General features: G+C 39.7%; 2 protein-coding genes across 6 annotated transcripts in view; one reads left to right on the plus strand and one right to left on the minus strand.

The window, feature by feature from the left end:
• On the plus strand, positions 1–13,792 carry rgs20 (regulator of G protein signaling 20). 3 transcript variants are annotated; one of them, XM_085139468.1, is made up of 6 exons: positions 1–426; positions 7,022–7,188; positions 8,547–8,621; positions 8,720–8,954; positions 9,681–9,870; positions 9,959–13,792. In XM_085139468.1, exons 1-5 carry the CDS (start codon positions 238–240, stop codon positions 9,867–9,869), a joined length of 855 nt encoding a protein of 284 aa, XP_084995594.1. In that variant the 5' UTR covers positions 1–237; the 3' UTR covers position 9,870; positions 9,959–13,792. The 3 variants fall into 3 exon arrangements, with proteins under 3 accessions (XP_084995594.1, XP_084995593.1, XP_084995595.1); XM_085139467.1 differs by having other exon boundaries at positions 2–426; positions 9,681–13,792; XM_085139469.1 differs by lacking the exon at positions 1–426 and adding an exon at positions 435–5,360 and having other exon boundaries at positions 9,681–13,792.
• The window catches only part of tcea1 (transcription elongation factor A (SII), 1), a 27,062-nt gene continuing 18,478 nt past the window's right edge, over positions 13,355–21,938 (minus strand). Inside the window, exons 1-10 of one of the 3 annotated variants that reach the window (XM_085139471.1) lie at positions 21,404–21,862; positions 18,708–18,770; positions 18,515–18,620; positions 16,573–16,675; positions 16,080–16,225; positions 15,925–15,981; positions 15,171–15,325; positions 14,868–15,014; positions 14,627–14,698; positions 13,355–13,756 (exon numbers count right to left, since the gene is read on the minus strand). In XM_085139471.1, the coding sequence (XP_084995597.1) occupies positions 13,748–13,756; positions 14,627–14,698; positions 14,868–15,014; positions 15,171–15,325; positions 15,925–15,981; positions 16,080–16,225; positions 16,573–16,675; positions 18,515–18,620; positions 18,708–18,770; positions 21,404–21,478 (933 nt within the window). In that variant the 5' untranslated portion in view covers positions 21,479–21,862 and the 3' untranslated portion in view covers positions 13,355–13,747. Of the gene's footprint in view, positions 13,757–14,626; positions 14,699–14,867; positions 15,015–15,170; positions 15,326–15,924; positions 15,982–16,079; positions 16,229–16,572; positions 16,676–18,514; positions 18,621–18,707; positions 18,771–21,403; positions 21,863–21,938 lie in introns of those variants that run through there. The other 2 variants (XM_085139470.1, XM_085139472.1) reach the window with 2 other exon arrangements.

Raw genomic sequence — 21,938 nt, forward strand, 5'->3', positions numbered from 1 at the left:
CAGGATTGCATCCACTGGGGACATTGTCCTAATCCCCTTCTGCCCTCTCCCTTGTAAACACTGTTCTCTTCGTCAGGGTCGCTCATGCTTTTCCCCACCTCTCGCTCTCTCTGTTGCGATGTGCTACAGAATGGATGCCGGGACAACATAGAGATGAAAGGAGTGAAAAGTGTGGATTTCTTATGATCTCAAAGAGACTTGAGCCTCATGTGGTGAGTGAGGCCTCATGGTCGGAGCATGCCATATGCTAGAGCGGTGAGGCAGTGGGAGATCAGGCCCACGTCTACACTGCGGGGGATCAAACGCACTAGGGCCCTGATGTGGCAGCGGATACGGGGACTGGTCCGGGCCTGCCGGCATGGTGCGGGGTACCCAGTCAACTATAATGACCCAGACCGAGAGGAACAGGAGATGGTGTGCCTTGAGGTATGGATGTGTAGTTTTTGTTTTTTTGTTTGTTTTTTCTATTGCTTTTTAAAATGATTATTTATTGTTATATATAGCACTAATACTAATTCTACTACTACCATTTTATTTGGAGCTAATTTTCATGGAACTCATGCAGTCTCTATCTAATTAAGTAAACCTAAAACTCTATAACAATTTAATACATTTTCCTCTGAATATATTTTACAGAATTTTCAACATGCTTAGCAGTATGGTTCTTATGTAATACAGCACCAATAATCAACACAAGATATCTAAAAATTAACAGAATACTACTGTTGACTAATGTAATCCTCAGCAAATGAGACATCCTTCATGCTATCTTTTGTTGTTACGGCAACCAGATTGCTCTTGTAGCATCATCAGCTTTTTTTGCTTCATGCCAAACTTCTATTCAGGGATGCACTTCCTGTTTGAACGGGGCTTAAGAAGATTAAAAGATAGCGTGCCTTGAAATAGTGTGATACAAGTCATTAGAAATCTAAAAACCAAATCACATGGTCAGTCACACAAAAATGGCTGACAACCTGCATTAACATCTCAGTGCGATATTTAATAAGTAATGACCGAATCAGAGTGTTGTGGATACACTCACAGGCTTACAATGTGATTTTGCTTGGAGTTTGGCAACAGAATCATTCTCGGTAAAGGGATAAACAAAGATTTCCGATGGCTTTCTGTAGTAAGGAGAATCGTGTTGCTATTCACAGTGGGGAAGGGATTGTAAGAGACATGTGAGGACAAGGGAGCTGTTTCCATAATGAGAGAGGAGTCGGTGGAGAACTTGTGGATGTTAACATCAATCTTAGAAAGCCATAAAAACCCTTCTCATGGTAGACAATGAAAAAGCACCGGGTTACACATTTTCTATTAACATATACTGATGAGAGCAAGTAAGGAGTTATCTTGCCTTAGCAGATGCAGATAACTAACTTAAAAATCTGTCAGTCTGTCACCGAGATGCAGCAAACGTCTCAATCTAATTTCAAACCGTGGACACTGAAGCGCAGGTTAAAACCTTCAGATCGCCAGGACACCCTGACGTATCTTCACGTCAGAATAACTCTGAGTCTACTAAGTCTATGCTCAGTCTGTCACAGTGAAGATCATTCATGTGTAGCTTTTGATATCAGGCTATTAAAATGATCGACTATGGAGTTTATTTGATTTGTTTTGGATAATGAACTTCACCTTTAGCACATGGATAGTTATTTTCTACCAAAAAATGGCTTGGCCCGTTGTTATCTTAGAAACACTTTATCATATTCGGACAGCTTTTTTCAAAACCAACTGTGAAAGAAATTTCATTTCATTTACAAGTGATTGTTTAATTATGCTCCAATTGCAAAGAGACAAAGTTCAGACAGAATTACAAAAATTATAATTGCCAATCCGGAAAAGGCCAGAGCTCTTAACCTTTACTTCAAAGAGGTCAGACTGGAAAGAGGTCCAATGAGACCTCTTTCCATTTTGTGACTGCTGGCGGACTCAAGCAGAGAATGATGCTTTCTGTGTTCACTAACTTTCTTGAGTCAAACTGAGCTACTGGTACACAGCACAGCTCACTCTGTGTCCTTAGACACTTCAATTCAAAGAGCGAGAAAGAAAAGGGCCTTCCATTCCTCCTCCAGGTTCGGCAGAGATACAACAGACAGTGTGCATGGAGCAAGGCAACAGAATTGATTCGCAATACATGAAAGAATAACAAATTGAGTGAATGTTCCAGCAGCGTTCACATTAATGCAAATGAACAAAGATGTGAAATCAAATTAAAATGGAGAAGCCAAGACTGCGCTTACTTTCTGGCATTGGGAATAGACATACATATTCTATACAACAATGCTTGAACAAGTTCCCTCCCAGTTTATTATTTTTTATTTATGTTACAGTTATTTACAGTTACTTATTATTATGTTGTCCCATGGTGAACTCCCCTCTATGAGGATGCACAACATCCCCATATTAGTGGAAAAATAAGTTCTTTAACCAAAATTCAAAACATCCATGTAGACGAGAATGCATTTTAAAATGCTTTTCAGTGCTTTTCTGCAGTTGGCTTTTTCATAACAGGCGTGAAAAACTTTTGTAATCATGTTCATGCGCTTTTGTTTGTGAATTTTATACTTGCTTTTGACATTTGTTTGATATGTTGTATGTTTATAGGGTTTTCTGTCAGTCATCTGCTTCAGGCTCATGTTTATTCATAGATTCCTTTGCATTTTATTTCATTGTGTGTAAATGCCACCTGCCAACAACTGCAAATGAAAATAACCACATGGCTAAATCTGGCATAACTGCATGATGGGCATAAGTGGTCATGCAAAAGTACATCGTACCTTTGAAATAAACTTAAACATTAGCATATGAGAAATGAAATGTCTATGACTCAATTCAGCTCCAGAGATCAGCATAGGCTCTGAATGGACTGTAAAACTCAAAATTACAAACAAAATTTTCATGACATTTAAGAAAGCGGATCCGGTATTACAGGATGTTGCGTGCACAAAGCTACAAAATTATTTGTCCTGCAAAGTATTAAATTGTTTAAATTATCCTGAAACAAATCTATTTGCCTCTAAATAATTGTGCGGAACTGGATCCCTCTGTGAAGCGACCCATCGCCCCCAAGTTACGTAGATAAAGTGATGTTAAATTTAAAAGCAAAAGAAGTGATAAATCTGTAACTCAGTTACAATAATTAGCAAAACTGATTAGGCATGATTAAACTGAGTCTGACATTTAGAGTGCAAACAGCAATTTGATCAACACACTTCAGGGGAACAGAACAATTTATTACAAAACAAAAAAATAAAAACTGGCAAGTTAGATTCAAAGAGAGATAAAATTATATTTGATTGATTGATTTGATTGAACAGCTTCTCACAGATACCATGCATGATCTCTTGAAGTGTTTAAGTTGGTAACCATAGACCATCTCCAGAACCTACCTGCATATTTAGCTCCAGTAATCAAATCTAAAGTTCATTCTGTCTCCCTTTAACCGACACAATGACTTGAATCACTTTAATCACCCACTGAAAGATTCTATTCATCTCGTCACATGGCTCTGTCGTCCTATTCTCCTTTGTGACCTTGTATGTTCAGGCAAACTCCCACTTCTGCTCGGCCTTGTGCCATCTGACGAAGTGTGTGTGCGTTAAAGCATACACCCACATAAGCATCATTTATTGCTTGTGTGTATGTGCATGTGTCAATCTCACAGGGCTATCTGTGGGTCTAACATGAACACAAGGGGAGGTGTTAATTGAAGTGCTGTGGAGAAAGTCACATGATAACATCTCGGGGGTAATAAAGACGTGTCAGTGCTCTAAGTGCACCCCGGTTGAGCTCAGTCACAAAGTAAATAATGTGAGCAGGAAACAAATTCACTCTTTGCCCCCTTTTTTTGATAAAATAACAGAACAGATGAATGCCTGTTTCCCAAGTGGAGCCACTGGCAGTGTCATAGAACAGTACTGGGTTTTTGCAGAAAGTGTAAGAACAGTTCTCCATGGAGTCTCCACACTCACATTTTGTACCACTTCTTATACCAGTGTGGAATTGGTGAGATTATTTTTTAGGGCACCAGGAGGCATCTTGACTGGCAACATGGCCCCAAAAGACACCGCACAAAAGCTCTGGTGTAAATTAAGAGGAATAAACTGGGTGTGTTACACTTTAGTTCTGCAGAAAAGACAGGTATTGTGGGCAGAGTGCCACCTGGTGATAGTAAAAAAGCAATACATGGCCTATAGTCAAAGCAAAAGTGTCATTAATGGCATATAATGGATCACACTTAAGATGTATGAAAATATATTGTGCTGCATAATTATACACTGTAATGCCTGCGCACATGTGTAAAATGATCAGGGAAAACCAAGTGAGAGCTCATAACACTCCAAAAAGCTTTCCATGTTGAAATCCATGGGCACACTTTAAGTCAGCAGGATATGGTGTCTTCCTATGTTGTAGATGCACGGAGCACATCATGTTAGTGCCGTAGCTCAGTCAACCTCCAGGTGGCAGTGTTGTCTTTTAGAATAACACGGGTCGCAGGCCTGTGCTGTGGATTAAAACACGTAAATCTGATAGATAATACTCTGTAAAGGAAAGGAAATTAAGGGGGAGGATAGAGGAGGAAATAGAAGCCTATTCACTTATATCCAAAAGAGACAATTCACATTGAAAGGATTTAGAGGTAGAAGTATTGCAACAGTATTCAAATATATAGTTTCGTCATCCCTCCCCTGTTTCTGGTTAAGCCTTTAAAGCGTTTAAACAAATATATTCTCCTGTGAGCGGATAAAACATACCGTATGCATCTGAATTTGTGCATGGCGTATCCATGCGCTGAAATATGAGCTCCAGGGTTTCTCTCACGACGTAATGTCCCACTAAACTTCACAAATGATTTAACATTAGTTGGCAAAGTCATGCCATCCTCCTGCAGGGTTTAGCTGAACGCAGTGGTGCACTTCATTAGCCGCTGAAGGTTTCAGCACCACAGACAGCGACTTCAAGCAAAGCCTCCCTGGCGCAGTCACCCCGACTAAAAAGTGTTTTTCCCCCCTGGTATTCTTGTTAAATATGTTGAGATTTTTTAATAGCAGGAGCGTTAAGTTTTAGGATGTTTTATTAATTTATTATTTATATACCCGGTACAAGTTTCTAATAAACTTGCCTCACGCAGTTATTCCTATAATGGTCTCTTACTGGAGTCTTTCAGTACCTGCTCAGCAAACCTGTGCCATACTGTAGGGTTTTATGCTCTTCGTCGGTCTACTACGAGCTTGAGAGAGGGCGCATGCGTACTGACTTGAAGCAGCCGGTTGGGGGGGAAAAAGCCTTATGTGCCATCGGATGTAATCAAGGCAAAGAATTACCTCTTCTCGCTGTGCATACATGGTGAAATTGTAAGTACTGGTAGAAAAAGCGATGTATCGTTGCACTGACATGTTGTGAGCGGAGCGTTTGAGGCCGTTTCATGGGTATTTTTTTCTTCTTTTTTCTTTAATGGCATGTAACTATCTAGCTGTACAGCGGGCTTTTAACCGGTCTAGGCAGTGTCTTTTCGGTGGTTGTCCAGGGCGATGAAGCTCTACGGTTCTTCGTGGTGGCACTTTCCATTGATATGATTCGCGACTTGCTAATGCAATGGTTTCTGCTGTGAAATCGCCCAGGGGCCATTAAACCTCAGTGTCGTCCACGTTTATGCCGCTGTGAAGGAGAACAGCGGTTTATTTGGCGTTATCATGATTTATTCTCTGAATTGATACGACCACCCCCCCTCCCCCACCTCCTCCCTCCCCCCCCCCCATTTCATCGTCTATGGCTGTTGAGTCGAAGCATAGCCTACTGCAATAGTGTCAGCTTTGAAGTACCCGAACACCTAACGCGTAAAATATGCCATTCGGCAAGGCGCACGAAATCTGCAGCTGAAGCCAGCTCCGAATCTGAGTGAGAACACGGATCCATTTTAGAAATGACCTAACGGTATTGTATTCTCTGAAGGATGTGATAGAGCGATGCTGCGGTTATAGATTTGCAAGCTGCGCCTTCAGCCCTCCCCGCCACCCGTGGACCAAATCTCTAGACATTTTTTTAAGCATCATTTCTTGTGTCAGGTAGTGGCCGGATGATGCCGACAGCTTTGTTACATAAATGATCTGACAGGATTTGGCAGTGCCTGACCTGATGATGACACATTTGTTAAAATCAGACAAGAAGTCATTCTCTGAGCATAGCCTGTCTGTAGTCTATAGGCCTACACACCAAGGGGATTCTGATGAATACACTACAGACCTATAGTCACAGTAATTACTCATGTACATGATAAATGTAGCCCAGAGGTTCGTGACAATCTGAGCTTGTCAACTACAAATCCCTCCTCACTCCCCCTGAAAAAAGGCAAATATTTTCAATATTTGCAAGTGTATTTAATTTATTGCTCCACTTGGATTCAGTGAGCATTGTAAATCTTTTAATGTGGTGCTTTTACAACAAGGCGTTCACAAATTTTACATTTTGGATTACAGATATCGAACCTATGGTCTAAAATCCATTCTCTGTTTTTTTGCAGTGTGTGAGGGAGCACACAGCCAGTTTGAGATTAGAAAGACTGAAATGTTCTTGGCGGGTGCATATTTGGCAGCAGGCAAAACAAAATCAGCAAAGTGTTACTCCATACTTGTTTCCTCAAAACAGCATTCCTTTGCAACGAGACCTCTGGGGATGCTGGCACATGCTTCGACCAGAAAGCATCAGCAGCCCATCTAAGAAACAGATTGGTGTCAACCTGTGAGGCAAATCTAAATAAATGTGATGAATCTGTCCTGGTGAAAGTACCAGGGGAAAAAATAGACTCGTGATCAGGATTTCACACTATCATCAGCTCTACTGTCAGAACACCCAGTGATGCCCTTACTACCCTTGTTACCCTGGGACTGATTTGTATCACATGAATGCATTGCAGGCCAAGAGATTTTTCTTACAAGACAAAATCCCTGTTGAATACTATTTCTGACATGAACAGTCTGAACTCAGCGCCTCCCTCTCCCCTCCCCTCTGTCTATAGCCCATGGGATCAGAGCGGATGGAGATGCGAAAGAGGCAGATGTCGGTGCAGCAGGAGTCGGCAGCGGGGGGAACTGCACCGGCCCAGCAGGACCAGCCGGGCCAGGCTAACCCACGGGGCTCGAATGCATGCTGCTTCTGCTGGTGTTGCTGCTGTAGCTGTTCCTGGTAGGTGTTTCCCTAACTGAGAAATCACCAATTGTGGCACAAACATGGCCGACATTATTGCACACAAGGCAGGACACTCTCAGCTACCGTGTCTCAACCGCAGGATTCAGCTTGTGCTTCATGGGCTTGACATTTTTTTGCGAATCTGTATCTAGCAGCACCGTGACAACAATGAACTAAAGATCATGCAGGGAGTCCATCTGCAGGGAGCATTTCACAGTTTTAATAAGCCCATTAATTGTCTTGATTTCTGTAGTGTTACTGGAAATTTAGAGTTGGAGTTGGAGTAAAAATCAAAGTAGTTGGCAAATATATATTTGACTCTGTAATTTTCTGTAATTGAGTACAGTACATAGAGCATATTTAAACGATGCTGACATATGGCTAAAGTTGCAAGAAACTTTTAAACTTACAACTGAACCTCAAATATTTTTGGGGGGGAACAAACTTTTTTTTGTGAGGCTGTTTAACCTTCTTCTGATAGGACAGTGGCCTCAGGGTGGATTCAAACCCAGGTCTTCTGGATTAGTCTTACATCATACGTGTCTCCTGCTTAAACCACTGAGATAAATCTGCACCCCTATTTGGAAACACCATTAAGTGAACTATTTTCATTATATAACAGACAGTTTGCAAAAGCACCGCCATGCTGGCTTTGATTTAAAACCCAGGAGTGGACAGCCCACGAGAGGCGTTTGTCCAGTCAGTTTCCGCTTGGTGTTTGTGGCGTTGGAGGAGGCAGGGAGGGAGCTCATCTGTCAATCATTTATCATGACACTATTTAGTTGCTGCCCATGAAGCGTCCAGTACTTGGAAAGCAGTTGCAGTGCTTCATGTCCAAAGATATCAGTGCAGCCACGTAATATCGAGCACACTCACATGATTTAATAAACGGTGGTTAAATGTGTACATACAGAGAGAGTGCATGCAGCAAATTACAAAGTAGGTTTTCAAGCAAAAATGACAATTATTGGTCTCAGCTTCTTCTCCTTATAGTTAACTTTACATGTTTGTGATCACGGCTGTTGGTTAAGTAAATCAAGCTACATAAATACACACTTTGGCCTAGAACACAGATTATGACGTGTCATACACAGTAGAAATAATCATTACTTGATTTCATACACATGGACTTGTGCATGACTTTAAAGGCCGAATATGTTGTACTACATTTAACTTGCACTTCATATAAATTATTGATGTATTTGTATGATTAATAAATATACTAATAAAGAGATTCTTTGTAAGCACACCTGCTAATAAAATGGAGGAAAGCTAAATGTATTCATAGTAACTGTAATGGTATAAAATTCTTATCTCGCACACCAAGTATGTTTATATGTCTGTGTTACCATTAGGAATGAAGATCGAGATGATAGGAACCGAAAGGCATCTTATGACGTCAAGGAAGGGACCACAGACTGTGAAGACTGGTCAGCTTATATCGCTGTACAAAAATGTGTTTAGATTTTTTTTTTGTAGTTAAATGCATCCTCTTGGCTAAAGGCACTCTCTCGCTTATTCTGCACAGTCCTAAGCCCACGTTGGAGGAGGTGCGCTCATGGGGGCAGTCGTTCGACAAGCTGATGTGCTGTCCAGCGGGGAGAAACTCTTTTCGACAGTTTCTTCGCACTGAGTTCAGCGAGGAGAACATGCTTTTCTGGCTAGCCTGTGAGGAGTTCAGGAAAGAGACCAATAAGAGTATGATAGAGGAGAAGGCTCGGGTCATCTACGAAGACTACATCTCCATTCTATCACCTAAAGAGGTCAGAGAGCTTTGATTTAACCGTTTTACAAAGTTTAGCGACCTGTTCGAACAAATACTGAAAGTATGTGTGAGTGTGAGGGCGCATCTAGAACATCTAGAAACAGCAGCACACTCCTTACATATTGAGCTTAAAACATCTAGTGATATAAACTGTTAGCTTTAGGCAAAGGTTAGCCATTTCCCCTTGACTCCAGTCTTTGTGCAAAGCTAAGTTAACCAGTTCAAAGACTGTATATAAAAGATGGATGCAGCCTTTGGCTCTGAGTGGCTAAGAATGCAAAAATGACCCTGTTTCTTTCTTCCTGTTTGGACACTTTCTTAATGCACTTCCACTCTTAATCACTAGTTTAGATTCTTTTTGTTATACAGCATGGTGTTCATTTTGTAACTTATTGTCCCCTTGGGGGACAATACAGAGAATACAGAACAATAAGCCGCTACTGTATGATTGTCAAGGTTTCTTGGTTTTACTGGTGTAATCCATGCCTTGAATAAGCCTGCTAGATGGTGACAGCTGCTAGATGGTGACAGCCAAAATGCTCCACTGGAGGCTTCAGTGAGTGACTGCATAGAGCCCTGGTCCATCTTTTCTTTACAGTCTGTTAGCTTTCAGGTCGTCATCAAATTTTCAGTTGTGAAGCAAACAGTAATATTTCTCAAGTTTTTATCGCACAAAAAGAGCACACGCTGTTCTTCCCTAACGGGCTATTCTCTCGACTCCCAGGTGAGCCTCGACTCCCGTGTGCGCGAGACGATTAACAGGAACATGCTGGAGCCCACATCTCACACCTTTGACGATGCCCAGCTGCAGATCTACACACTAATGCAAAGAGACTCGTATCCCCGCTACATGAACTCCCCAGCCTACAAAAACCTGCTCAACACCCTGTCAGAGCAGTCCCCTGAATCTTAGGGTGGTGATGACTTGTGATATTTTAACTCTCTTTACCCCTCTCCCAGTCCTTAGCCCCCTTTTTTAAAATTTTTTCTTTGTATGTTCAGTGTAGGATTACATGAATCAGGCCTCGGGCCTGTCCCCTCCCAGGGATCTCAGCGCTATTGTGATCTGCACCTGACTGAAGACACTCAGGTCTTAAAATCTCCCGAGGGCTTGACATCACAAGTACTGCTACAGATCAACAAAGCAAAACACTCCAAAGGAATATGAATACATTTTAATTATTTTGTTTTTCTTTCTTTTGATAGAAATAATCTATTTTATTTGTGTTCAGAGTTTTTTATGGTCTGTTGTTTTTTGTATGATCGTTTGGGGGGAAAATGATTCCTACTGTAGACTATATATTTATGAGTTTGTAAATAGTAAAAATGGAATTGTGGGTATTTTATGTGGAAACGCCTGGTTCTATTTCCTGCGTACAAAAATCAAAGCTCAAGTCAAAGGCTACACGTTAGCTCTACTTGCAGGCAGCTTTGTGGGGTACTGTACTGATTTTACCTTGGTTTCACCCCGTTTGGTCCCCTAACCTCACACTTCAGTACCTGTGACAGCGACTTGGCAACTCCAGTTCATGTAGAACCTGTGCGTGATTGAGAAATACTGGAAGCGTGGTGATCAGTGAAGTAACAGAAAGTGACAACAGCTCTTGTCACGGCGTGCAATTCGTTTCCTTAAGAAACTCAAATCAATGATGGAAGGGTGTTTTAACTTTTGTTACTTGAGCTTAACCACAAAAGATTGCCTAAGATGTTTATTTGAATTCAAGTGTTACTCACTGCACACCTCATAGGTTTATTATAGTTTTACAAGTGTGACATAAGTAATTCTATTTACCAGATGAAGTATTTTTTATTTATTGATGTATACAAACAATACAGAAAAACAAGTACAAATCATATTTAAAGTCCTATGATGGAACAAACTCTACTAAGCTGCCAAAACTTTTTTAAATATATAGTATATGGCTCTGTTTTATAGGTCTGTAATTTCCTAATAACGTTCCAGAAGGTTTCCTTGAAGGTACTCTAATTTGAGACTAAATATAAGGAAAATTATTCCATCATTTAAACCCAAATAAATATGAATTCCTATTGTTGTAAGACCTAAACAGCTGGAATGGAATCTGTTTTCACGCTGAGAGTAAGAAGATTTATGATGCTCTTAAGTTTTAAATCTAAAGCTTTTCATTTTCAATTTCCGCTTAAGTATTTGCTCGTATTTATTTATTTTAACTAGACTTTATTCAGTCATTTCTAGGGAACCTTCTGGAATATACTTTGAAATTACCAAAAAATCACTATTTAAGATTACATAGCTCGTCTATGATATATAACTTGACATATGATTATCAGTGACAGTAGGTGTCTGGCCAGGTTAGCAGCAACACCAAAGCTACCATGTAAACTGTGCTCATACGTTTTATCGAGTGTTTCACTGAGTAAAATTGGAGTTGCCAAGTGTTTAATACTTTTATGTACTCTAATAGTTTTAGTTGAATTACTTTGTTGCCTCACAAACGTGTCACTCAAAGACAAGATCCTCACATGGGGAAGTGCCTTGACATTCAGTTTTACGACATCTTTCTCATGGGCAGCGGTTACTTTCAAACGCTTGCCGTAAGCGTGGTTACTGGAGCGTGAAGTCAGTTTACTGGAAATTGTCCCTTTCATTGGCCAAAATATTAAGTGTTTTGTCTTGATTTCTTAGTCGTGACTACATCAGTTCACTTTGGTTGGGCAGAGGCTGACGACAGCACATGTCAAACAAAGATTGGTGAACAGGCTGGTTGATCTGAACTTCTTACCAACCTGCGTGCAATCTGAGTTGATGGGTTCACTGCGCGGATCAACCTCAAAACACAACCTAAGCCAGTGGTTTGGAGTGATGCCTATAAATGTTTCTTTCTTTTCTGTTTACTATATGAAATGTGTTATTTTGCGCTGAGTTTACTGAAGAATACATTTTTAAAAAAAAATACGAATAATGTGAATGTTTACAGTAAATGGTTGATTTTATTATTTTTTTTCTGCTACTCTTTGAGAAAATAATGACTTGTGGGCATTTCGATTAAGATAAAATAAAGCACAATAATTTTACTGACTCTGGAATGATTTAATCAGCAAACTGCATGACACCAATATCAGTAAAATGTGTCAGGAAATGACAGCAAATTCAACCAACTCAGTTAGTTCACTGATAGGAATGGAAGAATTCTTTCAGTACGTCTGCCCCTGTTTACGTTTGAGCAGTTTAAATTCATGATTCTGTTGGAAGACATTTCTTTTAAAAATAACACCGATCAGGTGAAATCCTAATTAAGAACATTTAAAATCAAAAGTAATGAATTCTGTGAACTCCTTGAAATAAATGGTAACGTTCACATGAGCACAACATGTCAATTAGAATTAAACAAAAACAGTTTAACTTAAGTGCGCAGAGGATTGTAGCAATATGCAGTTACTCATGTACCACACTATTTTGAATTGCTTTATAAACTTTGAAAAGTTCATACTCTTTCACAGTACTGTGCAAAAGTCTTGAGCCGCATCTTCAGACTGTATAATTTTTTTTTTTCTGAAGGTCTTTTAAAGTTGCTTTTTACTATCTTTTTAGTTTTTGTTTGTTTGTCAAGCCACTTAATCCTGATCTGTGAAACATAAAAGCAAGAGATGAACCAGTGTTGTGTTGTTGTGTCTACACACAACAGACAACCTAGCATAGAACCAATTTTAAATTCTATATTTAGGTACAAAGGTAACATAGTTTGACAGGTACAAACATGTAACTTAACTCTACATAACTCACACATTGACAGTTTGATTTAAAATTCACTGTTTAAAATTTTATGAACCTAATTGTAACTATATAGGAATATTTTGCTGTGTCTGAATTTTATACAGGGAGCTTCTTTCATAAAAATGGTCATCAAATTCACAATAAAAAAAAGTTGTTTCAACAAAGCTTCAAATAAAAAATAAACAAAAACGTGAGATAAAACATATAGAGAAGTGTAATGTCTACCACCAGGCATTCCTCAGTTTTAGCCCTTTTCAATGAATAATAAAAAAAAAAAAATCTTAATCTTGTATTACTGTTCACTTTATGTGGTGGTGAAGCAGCAGAACAGCCCATCAACATAAAGTGGTTGCACCTGGCTATTTCAAAAATAAAAAATCCAGGAGGAAGCCGAAAACAATTGGTGCATCTTCCCTTCTCCAGCCAACGATATTATCCTGTCCCTGGATAGATTAATATGCATACATCAGCATTCGCTTTGATGTGATGAATATTCCATCAATTACAAATGTATACTCTGTAACACACACACACAGAAGATGTTTGTTCTCTCAGATCCGACCTGCTTAGTATAATTTTAAAGATTTAAATAACCAGAAGAGACTGAAAACCCATCATAAAAGACAGCTAATGAAAAGCAGCTCTTTTTAATCAAATGGATTACACTTTATTGGGAAATTAAATAAAACAATGCAATGTTGTGAGGGGGAAGCAAAACAACATTGTCCAAAGTGTTAAAACTACATATAAAAAATGCAGATAAAAGAGCATGATAAGATCCATCGCATATATCTGACGGTGAGAAACAACTAATAACGCTAGTAAAATAATTTTTGGGGGAAGGAGTTGAGGGAACCAACAATGAGCTCAATCTATTAACAAGATATTTACTTAAACAATAACCGCAGTGGCATCTTTGTATGGCATGTTGTGTACCATGTACCACAGAATAGAAAGCTCCAATCTGTTGCAGATAGACAGAATCTGGTCCAGGAATTTTGCTACTTGTAGGAGTGCCGTGGATGATGCCCGCAGATTCAGCAGAACTAGGACAAAAAAAAATTATTATAATAAAAATGATCTTCAAGTTACAACCAAGTAGGTAGAAGGCAGAGTCATGAGTCTTCTTCTTGGCCATGGCATTTGTTTATTTAAAAAATAAATGAAAAAATAAATAAATAAACAGAGCAGAGGGCACCATATGCATAACTTTAGAGCAACAAATTAAATAAAAGCAACAACAGCTTCACACACCAGATATGTGTGCACTGTGTATTTAGTCACTATCACACATTCAATTAACATACACATCGAGCAAGTGCGGTCTTTGCAGACCCCGCAGTCATGGAAAATCTACTCCCATGGATGGTCAGCTGAGAGTCTGACCTCTACAAACAGGCCCTTTTAGATTTTAATCAACATGAGCCTGAATGTGGCATCGATTAGCCATTTTTCTAAAGGTACTTGACAAACAGATAAATCATTTCTAGCTGGCTAACATAATAAAATATCTTTCATCTCCTTTTCTTTTAAAGGAAAAATATCAATATAATTTGAGACCAAGAACTTGGGAAGACTTAATTACTAGTATACCCCTAACCTGTATTACCTTAATAACATACGCAGGATTGAGGGTTAAAAGTGTAAATTTGTAAATAAATATTTTTGCTAATTTAACACCAAAAGACAGGTACTCTGTTTCCGTGACCCAAAAGATGGAACTAAACTAACAAAATATTGACAAACTGTATCTTTAACCATTTGAATGGTTCCACAACTGGTACATCTCTGCTGTAAACGAGCTTAGTGCACTATCTAAACTTCTATCGCTGAAGTTTAAGTCTGATGGATGATGGAAGTCTACAGGCTAATGCATTCCAAGACTGACTCAACAAAACCTGCATTAGGGCACATACCTTCCATCTATTTCCACATTCATTGCAGAAGACAAACGTGGTCATTGGCTCATCAGCACTGCGAGTTTGAACCTGGGAAAGAAAACGGAAAAAGAAAGTCACTTAAAATCATAGACTACTAAATCAGCGTATGCTCTATCATTACCAATATACATGGCTTTATCAGATTTCACATTGTCTGAACAAATTAAATAACTACAACCTCCACAAAGACCTCTACAGGCAGCCTGCATATCCATACCTGTGTGTAGGTGCAGCTCTTTCCCTTGCATTTGCCGCAGGTGAACAGATCAGTCTGAGTGCCCCCAGTGGTGGCCATCTGGTGGTCCCTGACAGCCTCTTTGGTCAAATTCTTCCTCATTTCCTTCAGCTCATCACTGGCCATTTCCTACAGCGGGGGAAAAAATAAGAAAGAAAGAAAAAGTGCCAATAAGTGTTTAAGTAAACTAAATCTGCTATCCCGAGAGAGCGAAATATATAATTAATGACAATTACTAAGGGCACTGTCTGTCTCTTGAGATTGTGCCATCAACAGCTCACACACCTCTGCGGTCATCTTAGCCATCCGCTCAGGGGTTACGCTCCCGCACAGCACGGTCCTCCTTAAATTCGGGTTCTTCATATCCTTCAGATTTGAGATTCGGCTCCTCACGCGGTTCTTATATTTCATGTCTGTGTTCTTAAACTCTTGGAAGATGCGTAATTGCAGGTCAAAGAATTCAACTTCACCAATGAATTTATATAATAATAACAAAAAGAAATCCCCGGCCTTTCAGGTGGCTTAGTGCTGATGCTTCTACTCGATTATTAGAGTGGTTAATGTAGTCATTTATCAAGCATGCCTACCGTTCTTTGTTTTAGGTTCTCCAATGTCTCTTTATTTGTGTAACACGCTATAATTAAAGGGTGCTAGTGTTCAGACAAAACAAGTGATTCAAAAGATGAAAGGCACAATGTGCTCATTTATATCACCAGCACCAAAATACACAACAGACACTGAGAAGACAGTATCCAGAACATCATGAAATAACAAAACTCTGCCTCTAAAGAGTTCAATCAGAGGGCAGGGATAGCTCAGTAGGTAGCGTGGTCACCCCATAATCGGAAGGTCGGGGGTTCAAATCCACTGAACAACTATCCTGAGGTACCCCTGAGCAAGGTACTGTCCCTACACAGTGTTCCCCGGACGCCTGATTAGTGACTGCCCACTGCTTCACTGAGTGAATGGGTCAAATGCAGAGAGAGTGATTTCCCCACAGGGATCAATAAAGTATACATTATTATAATGTAAAGGATATATTCTTCAATCTGTGCTCCAAGTTCGTCACAATCAGCACCAATAGCGATATAATCATCTGTAAAGGAAAAAGTATCAGGCAGTGGACAAAGAGTAAGCAAACACAATTACAGATAAGTGCTTTGGAAAGTTTGTCATATTAACGTTTCAGATTACCTCCAGTCTGCAGAGCGCTTGCTAGCATCTCTCTGCACTTAAGCCTGATGGAGTCAGAGGTACTCGGGGCACGAGGAAAGGTGTTGATTAATGTGTTGGGAGCAACTTCACTGGGTTCACTCTTGCTGCTGGAATTGCTGCTGGAGCTGCTATAGGAGCAATAAGAAGTGTCATAATCAGTTCTGAAGCAAAACACACTTAGAAGAAGAAGATATAGTAGGTGCTTTCAGCTGCTAACTTGTTTCCCAAGGACTCATCACAGTGGATGGATCGGCATTTTTGATTTGATGCTGACTTTACACCAGATGACCTTCCTGAGGCAACTCTCCCATTTATCCAGGCTCAAGGCTTGAACTATGAGTACACTAGCTTAGCTGAGGCTTGGTTTATATCTTCTTCAACTCCTAAGTATGAAAGATGTATTCCAGGTGTACACTAAAATGGAGAGCATTGCTAAAAGCGTGCATGAGGGGAAAAAAAAATTCCTTATTACCTTTCTTCTTTTGCCTCTGGGCTTCCTTGTGAAGGAGAGACGACAGGCGTTGATTGTTCTTTCCTCTTCTCCTCTGAAGTTTTATCTCCAGCTCCTGGCTCATCTGGAGAATGAGTGAGAAGAATTAAGAAGGCATCAGAATCAAGGAAGTGAGAAGTGAAGGGAAGGCCATTTCAGAAGCTTAATGTTAGCCTGCTTTATCCATCCCAAAACCAGTTGTTATGTGTTTTTGGGTTCACTGTCCTGATGGAACACCCAACTGTGTCCAAGTTTCAACCATAAAGTTGTTGATTTGGGGTCAAGTTGCAAATTTTGGAGGCAGTTCTGCTTTATAATTATGCCATCAACTTTGTGCAATGTACCAGTAGCACTGACAGCTACTGTAGCATTATGCCCCAGAGCATAATGCCACCACTACGATGTTGCTTGACAGTGTTCACCTTTACTCCTCCATTCATACCTCATCATTGTCGACAAGGCATTTGGTTTGTCAATGTGGGCAGCTGCAAATTTCAGTTGAGCTCGTGTTATTTCGAGTTTGGAGCAGTTGGCAGTTGGAGCATGCTGGCAAAGACACACAACCAGTTGTAGTTATGAGCGCGCAATCAATCATGATCACTATAGGCCTTGTCAAATTAAAAAGACATTGCAGAAGCTTCAGCATGTTTTAAAAGATTTGAGTGTATATATATATATTTGAGGCTGTATTTGACCCAATGTGTTTTTACCCTATGTGGATGAAAGAAAATCCAAAATAAATTCAAACTTTTACACCCAATTTTTTTTGTTTTTGATTTTTCTCATTAAAAAAGAAATAAGAAAAACAAAAGTTCAAAGAAATTACTAAAAGCCCAAAATTACCATCACATTCATGCCCTTGACCACAAATGCAGCCAGCCATAAAACATAAGGAGCCTTTCACATCGGACACAGCATGGGCTGCAATTACCGCTAACTAGAGCAAAGAATCCAAAATTTGTGTGGTTGTGTCGTGTGGTTGAACTGGCGCAGCAGTAGGCTTCGTTTCTACTGGTCGTTCGCACAACCAACAGAAACATCACAGTGCGCTGCAGATGAAGATGACCATGGTATGCGCAAGTACTGGCGCGCCTTGATTTTCGCAGCTGGAAACCATTATTGCGCGGTGCACACAATAGAAATGAATGGGTTTCAGAGCGCAGCACTGTGCATCCAATGGGAAAGGGTCTTAAGGTGAGCAAGGTCAAAGGTATGCAATAAGGTTGGAGGAATCAAGCCAGATTAAACTAAATTAATATTACGTTGTAATTTCCCTTAAAGCGTAAACATAAGGCTGGGAAATGATTGGCCTATGTATCAATAATCATTATGACATTCTAAACGGATAATAAACAAACAACAGTGAAACTCAAAGAGAAATCCAGATTTATGTATAGATCCAATTATAATAGAAAAGACACATTCAATCCCCTGCAGCGGTATTGATTTCACTTTACAAACCACAAACTCTTTAGGCATTTAGAAAAAGAATAAGTATTATGTCTATTTTACACCTCAATAAAAACATCTCTTCTCTCCAATCTTCTCTGGCTGATGCTTGTCTTTACTCAAATCTTCACTCAAACTGCTGGCTGCTGTTCATTTGTTTGTGCTGCTGAACAGCTCACTTACTCACAACTCCGTGGGTTGAGAATTGGTGTCAGCAATTTATAAAAAGAACAAGAGGACATTTTTGACAGCTGGTGTACCCGGCAGAGTGCAATGTGTTACAGTAAAAAAAAAAAAAAAAAAAAAAAGGGGGGGGGGGGGGAGAGAATTCAAAATTGCCTCGATTTCATGAAGATCGATAGGCGTTGATACAAGCATGCCTAACAGCTTTAGACATGCAAAAGATATCTCCAAGTACATTATAGAAGCAATTTTGCACAGCCTGAAGTAAACATAAGACAAAAATAATAATTACCCAAAAGCTTCTTCCATGACTTGATCAAGGATTTTGCAAGAGATGTAACCTCCTCATCTGTGCTTTGTTTACGGATGGCATTAACGGACATCCCGATTCTGGTAGACTGTGGAAAAGACATGGTGTCAGAGCATCTGGGTTTCAGCGCTGCCTGTGTCCAGGACAGAGCCAGAGAACATATGAGCAATGATACCTGCAGCAGCTCCAGAGTCATGGGGATACTGCGCAGCTCCTTCAAGAGATCCAAAGCTCCAGCCTGCAGAATAAAGTGGAGGGATGATCATTTAGACCATAACACATTTTTTTTTCTCTAAACTGATTACTCAGCTCTATCATCAACATGAGTAAGACCAGAGCTGTGTTTAGCCACAAGAAAACATAGTAAAACAAAAAAGGAAAATGTGGTGCTTCGAACATCCTGCTATATTATGGAAGCTTGTGCTAATGGCAGCTCATTCAACACTCTGCACTGTCTCAGTAATATGGCAGGATCTATACACATGTTACCGCTGATACATTTGCACATCTGGCACAAACACCAAGAGCAAAAATTTGTTAGCACCTTTTGGCTACTTTTAGTTAAAAGACTAATTAAAAGACAAATGTTGTTCAAACTGGCAGCTTCTTTGGATTCAATCTACTCCAGATTATACGTAATTTAGGAATCCTTAGATGTGGAAGCTGAGCAGCAACAGTCTGAACAACTGATACTGGCCTTTCAACCTTGTCTGCTTTTAGAAAGTAAGATGACACATCCAGGTGATTGCGGCCAGTGTTTATCTTTTGGGTCACATCATTGGAGGTCCAGGTCTGCCGAGTAAAGCCACTGTGCCCCATTGGCTAAATTCTTCTGATACCATTTAAAATGTAAGTTACATTAATGAAAAACATATCCACCTATATGACTAACTGCAGTGCAAAGTTAATTATTCAGTTAACATTATTTTGGTGCTTCTGCAGCAATTGTGGTAACTGGTTTGACTGAGGAAGACACTGAGCAGATTGGCCTGTGCAGGTCAGACTTTGGGCACTACCCCTCATGTCTCTTTGAAATTGTGTTGTGTTAAATGTGGTAGGCAAGCGACAGGGCAGGACATCTGCTAAACGAAGACTGTAGCTGGATCTCCAGCTCTGCTAGAGTAATCTCATTGAAGCATGTGCAACAGATTGCCTTTATTATTATTATTACTAATAATAGTAACACCAGAGAAACACTGTCCATTTACCATTTAAACAAACAAAAGCAAAGTGAAGGGGGGGGGGGGGGTCATATTTTGGATTTAAGCCTGAAGTACTTATATTAAGCAGATAGAAAAATGTACAATTGGTTTGTCAGTCAACTGGGAAAAAACAGAATAATAATAATAGTAATAATAATAATCTTAATGGAAATCTATTTTATTTGCATAACAAATGAGATATGTTATTGTTAAATAGTGGAAAAACAAATTGTATGGTATTTTACTCAAACAGAAACCAAAAATATGTAGAACATGCTGCGTGTATCTAGAAAACAGTAGGGTTATTAACGGGTAAGCTTTTACAAAAAACACTCTAAATTTTAGGAGTCATAATGACAAATTGCTATTAACAAAATCATGTAATTGTGTTGGGTTATTTGTCAAAGACGTTTTAATTTTATTTGATGTTATCCTACTTATTTTGAGAAATTACAGACTTTACAAAAGAAAGTTATACAAGCTACAAATTGGGCCAAGCTCAAAACCTTTTTAATGGGTATAAACTTCTGAAGTTTACTGAATCTCACATTTTTCCAAATTCTCGTTTAACATAAAATGTAGTATTTAAACTCACTGACAGACTATATGAGCTTATCCCAATATACACTTCCTTTCGCACACACAACACACAAGAAAAACAGCTCTTGAGGAGAAACTCTGTATAGTAGGCATTTTAATAATAGGCCACCCCTCTAAATTGTAATTAAGCACAAGAAAAATCATACTATTTTCATGTGCCGTTGGATTAGTGTAATTATACTTCAGGATAGGGTAATTTTAAGATATTTTCAGTGATCATGTACACTGGGCATCGTACACGTATTCTGTCTATATTATCTGACGTTTAGGCTCCTATTTATAAGCTCTGTGCGGAGTACCATTTCACAATTGACTTGAAACTACGAAGCTAACTCTTTCCTTACACTATGAGGGTAATCTCTTACAATCTCCCGACTTCCATTTTTTGGGGGATTCTATATTGTATGTTGGACTGTTACAGTCTTTTGATTACATTATCTTTTACACTTTAAGTTTCCGTTTATTAATCGAGGAAATAATCAGCAGATTAACGGATAATCATTAGCTGCAGCTTTGTTTATGTTTATGCAATGATGCTTGGACTACAGGAGCGGCAGCTTGGTAGCTAACAGTTAGCCAATTAGCTACTAAGAAACCTCCCCCAAACAAACCCCAAAATGAAACCTAACCCGAAGGATAACAGAACAATATCACTCTAATTTGTTTAACGATTTGATATTCAGTCATTACATTAGCTAAAAGTGACCAGATCTAGAATTGTATTATTGCCTTGCGAGGCCATAAAGCTGACAGCGGTTAGTAGGATGCTACGTGGCTAAGTCCTAGCAACATAGAAACCTCCCATTCACATAAACAGACTCGCAAGGGAGCTAATTAGCGGCTAACCATTAGTCATAACAACAGGTAGGTTAGCTTTGGAGCTAATTGCTGAGGGCAAGGACCGGAAAACCATCGTCAGCGGAACAACACAACAGTGCAGAATTTTTGTTGACAACTTTGGGGTTATTTAGCACACGTTGAGCCCGATCCTGACTGGATTTTCCAGTTAGCGCTCATGTTAGCTACACCATCAGTCAGATCGGCATTCATTCCCTCACACACATCTTACCCCGTTTTTCTTCTGCGCCATTTTATCGATCTTCTTCGCAATTCTGATGACCTCCTCTTCTTCCTTTTTGCCCATGGTGACCGAGCTGGTAAAGTCCAAATGAATTAGAACCAAGCCAGAAACTAAATTTGCCACAAAGACCACGCCACTGAACAGAAAGCAGCGGCAGTGACAGCTAGTCGGCGGACCGGGACCGCACACCGACCGCAGCAGACCTGACTAGTAGATGCACGATGAGCTCAAGGAAAGTCAATCGAGATGCAACCTTCTGGAAGCCTGATATCCCAGAACAGCTATCACCTAGACAATTTAATCAAAGAAGAGACTTTCCGAATACCGAGATAAAACTATATTTCATAACATCTGACAATTTTATCTTCGTACAAAGCCTGGATCTTTTTTTAATCAGCATGGCGACCTGTCGTTAGATAGCGCCAAAGTGCCACCCGGATCTAGGTTCACAATCGGAGACGATCCAACTTGACCAACAGCCTAAACACTCCGGCTTTATGTTTTCACAAAAACAGTCACTCAC

The sequence above is a fragment of the Neolamprologus multifasciatus genome, chromosome 18, assembly GCF_963576455.1.
Source record: "Neolamprologus multifasciatus chromosome 18, fNeoMul1.2, whole genome shotgun sequence".
In the NCBI taxonomy this organism is placed as follows: domain Eukaryota; kingdom Metazoa; phylum Chordata; class Actinopteri; order Cichliformes; family Cichlidae; genus Neolamprologus; species Neolamprologus multifasciatus.

Excerpts from the sequence above, each read along its gene's own strand:
- rgs20 (XM_085139468.1), top strand. The coding sequence starts at position 238 with ATGCCATATGCTAGAGCGGTGAGGCAGTGGGAGATCAGGCCCACGTCT. Across the intron at positions 427-7,021 it reads AGGAGATGGTGTGCCTTGAG|CCCATGGGATCAGAGCGGAT; the intron begins GTATGGATGTGT and ends CTCTGTCTATAG. Across the intron at positions 8,622-8,719 it reads ACCACAGACTGTGAAGACTG|TCCTAAGCCCACGTTGGAGG; the intron begins GTCAGCTTATAT and ends TATTCTGCACAG.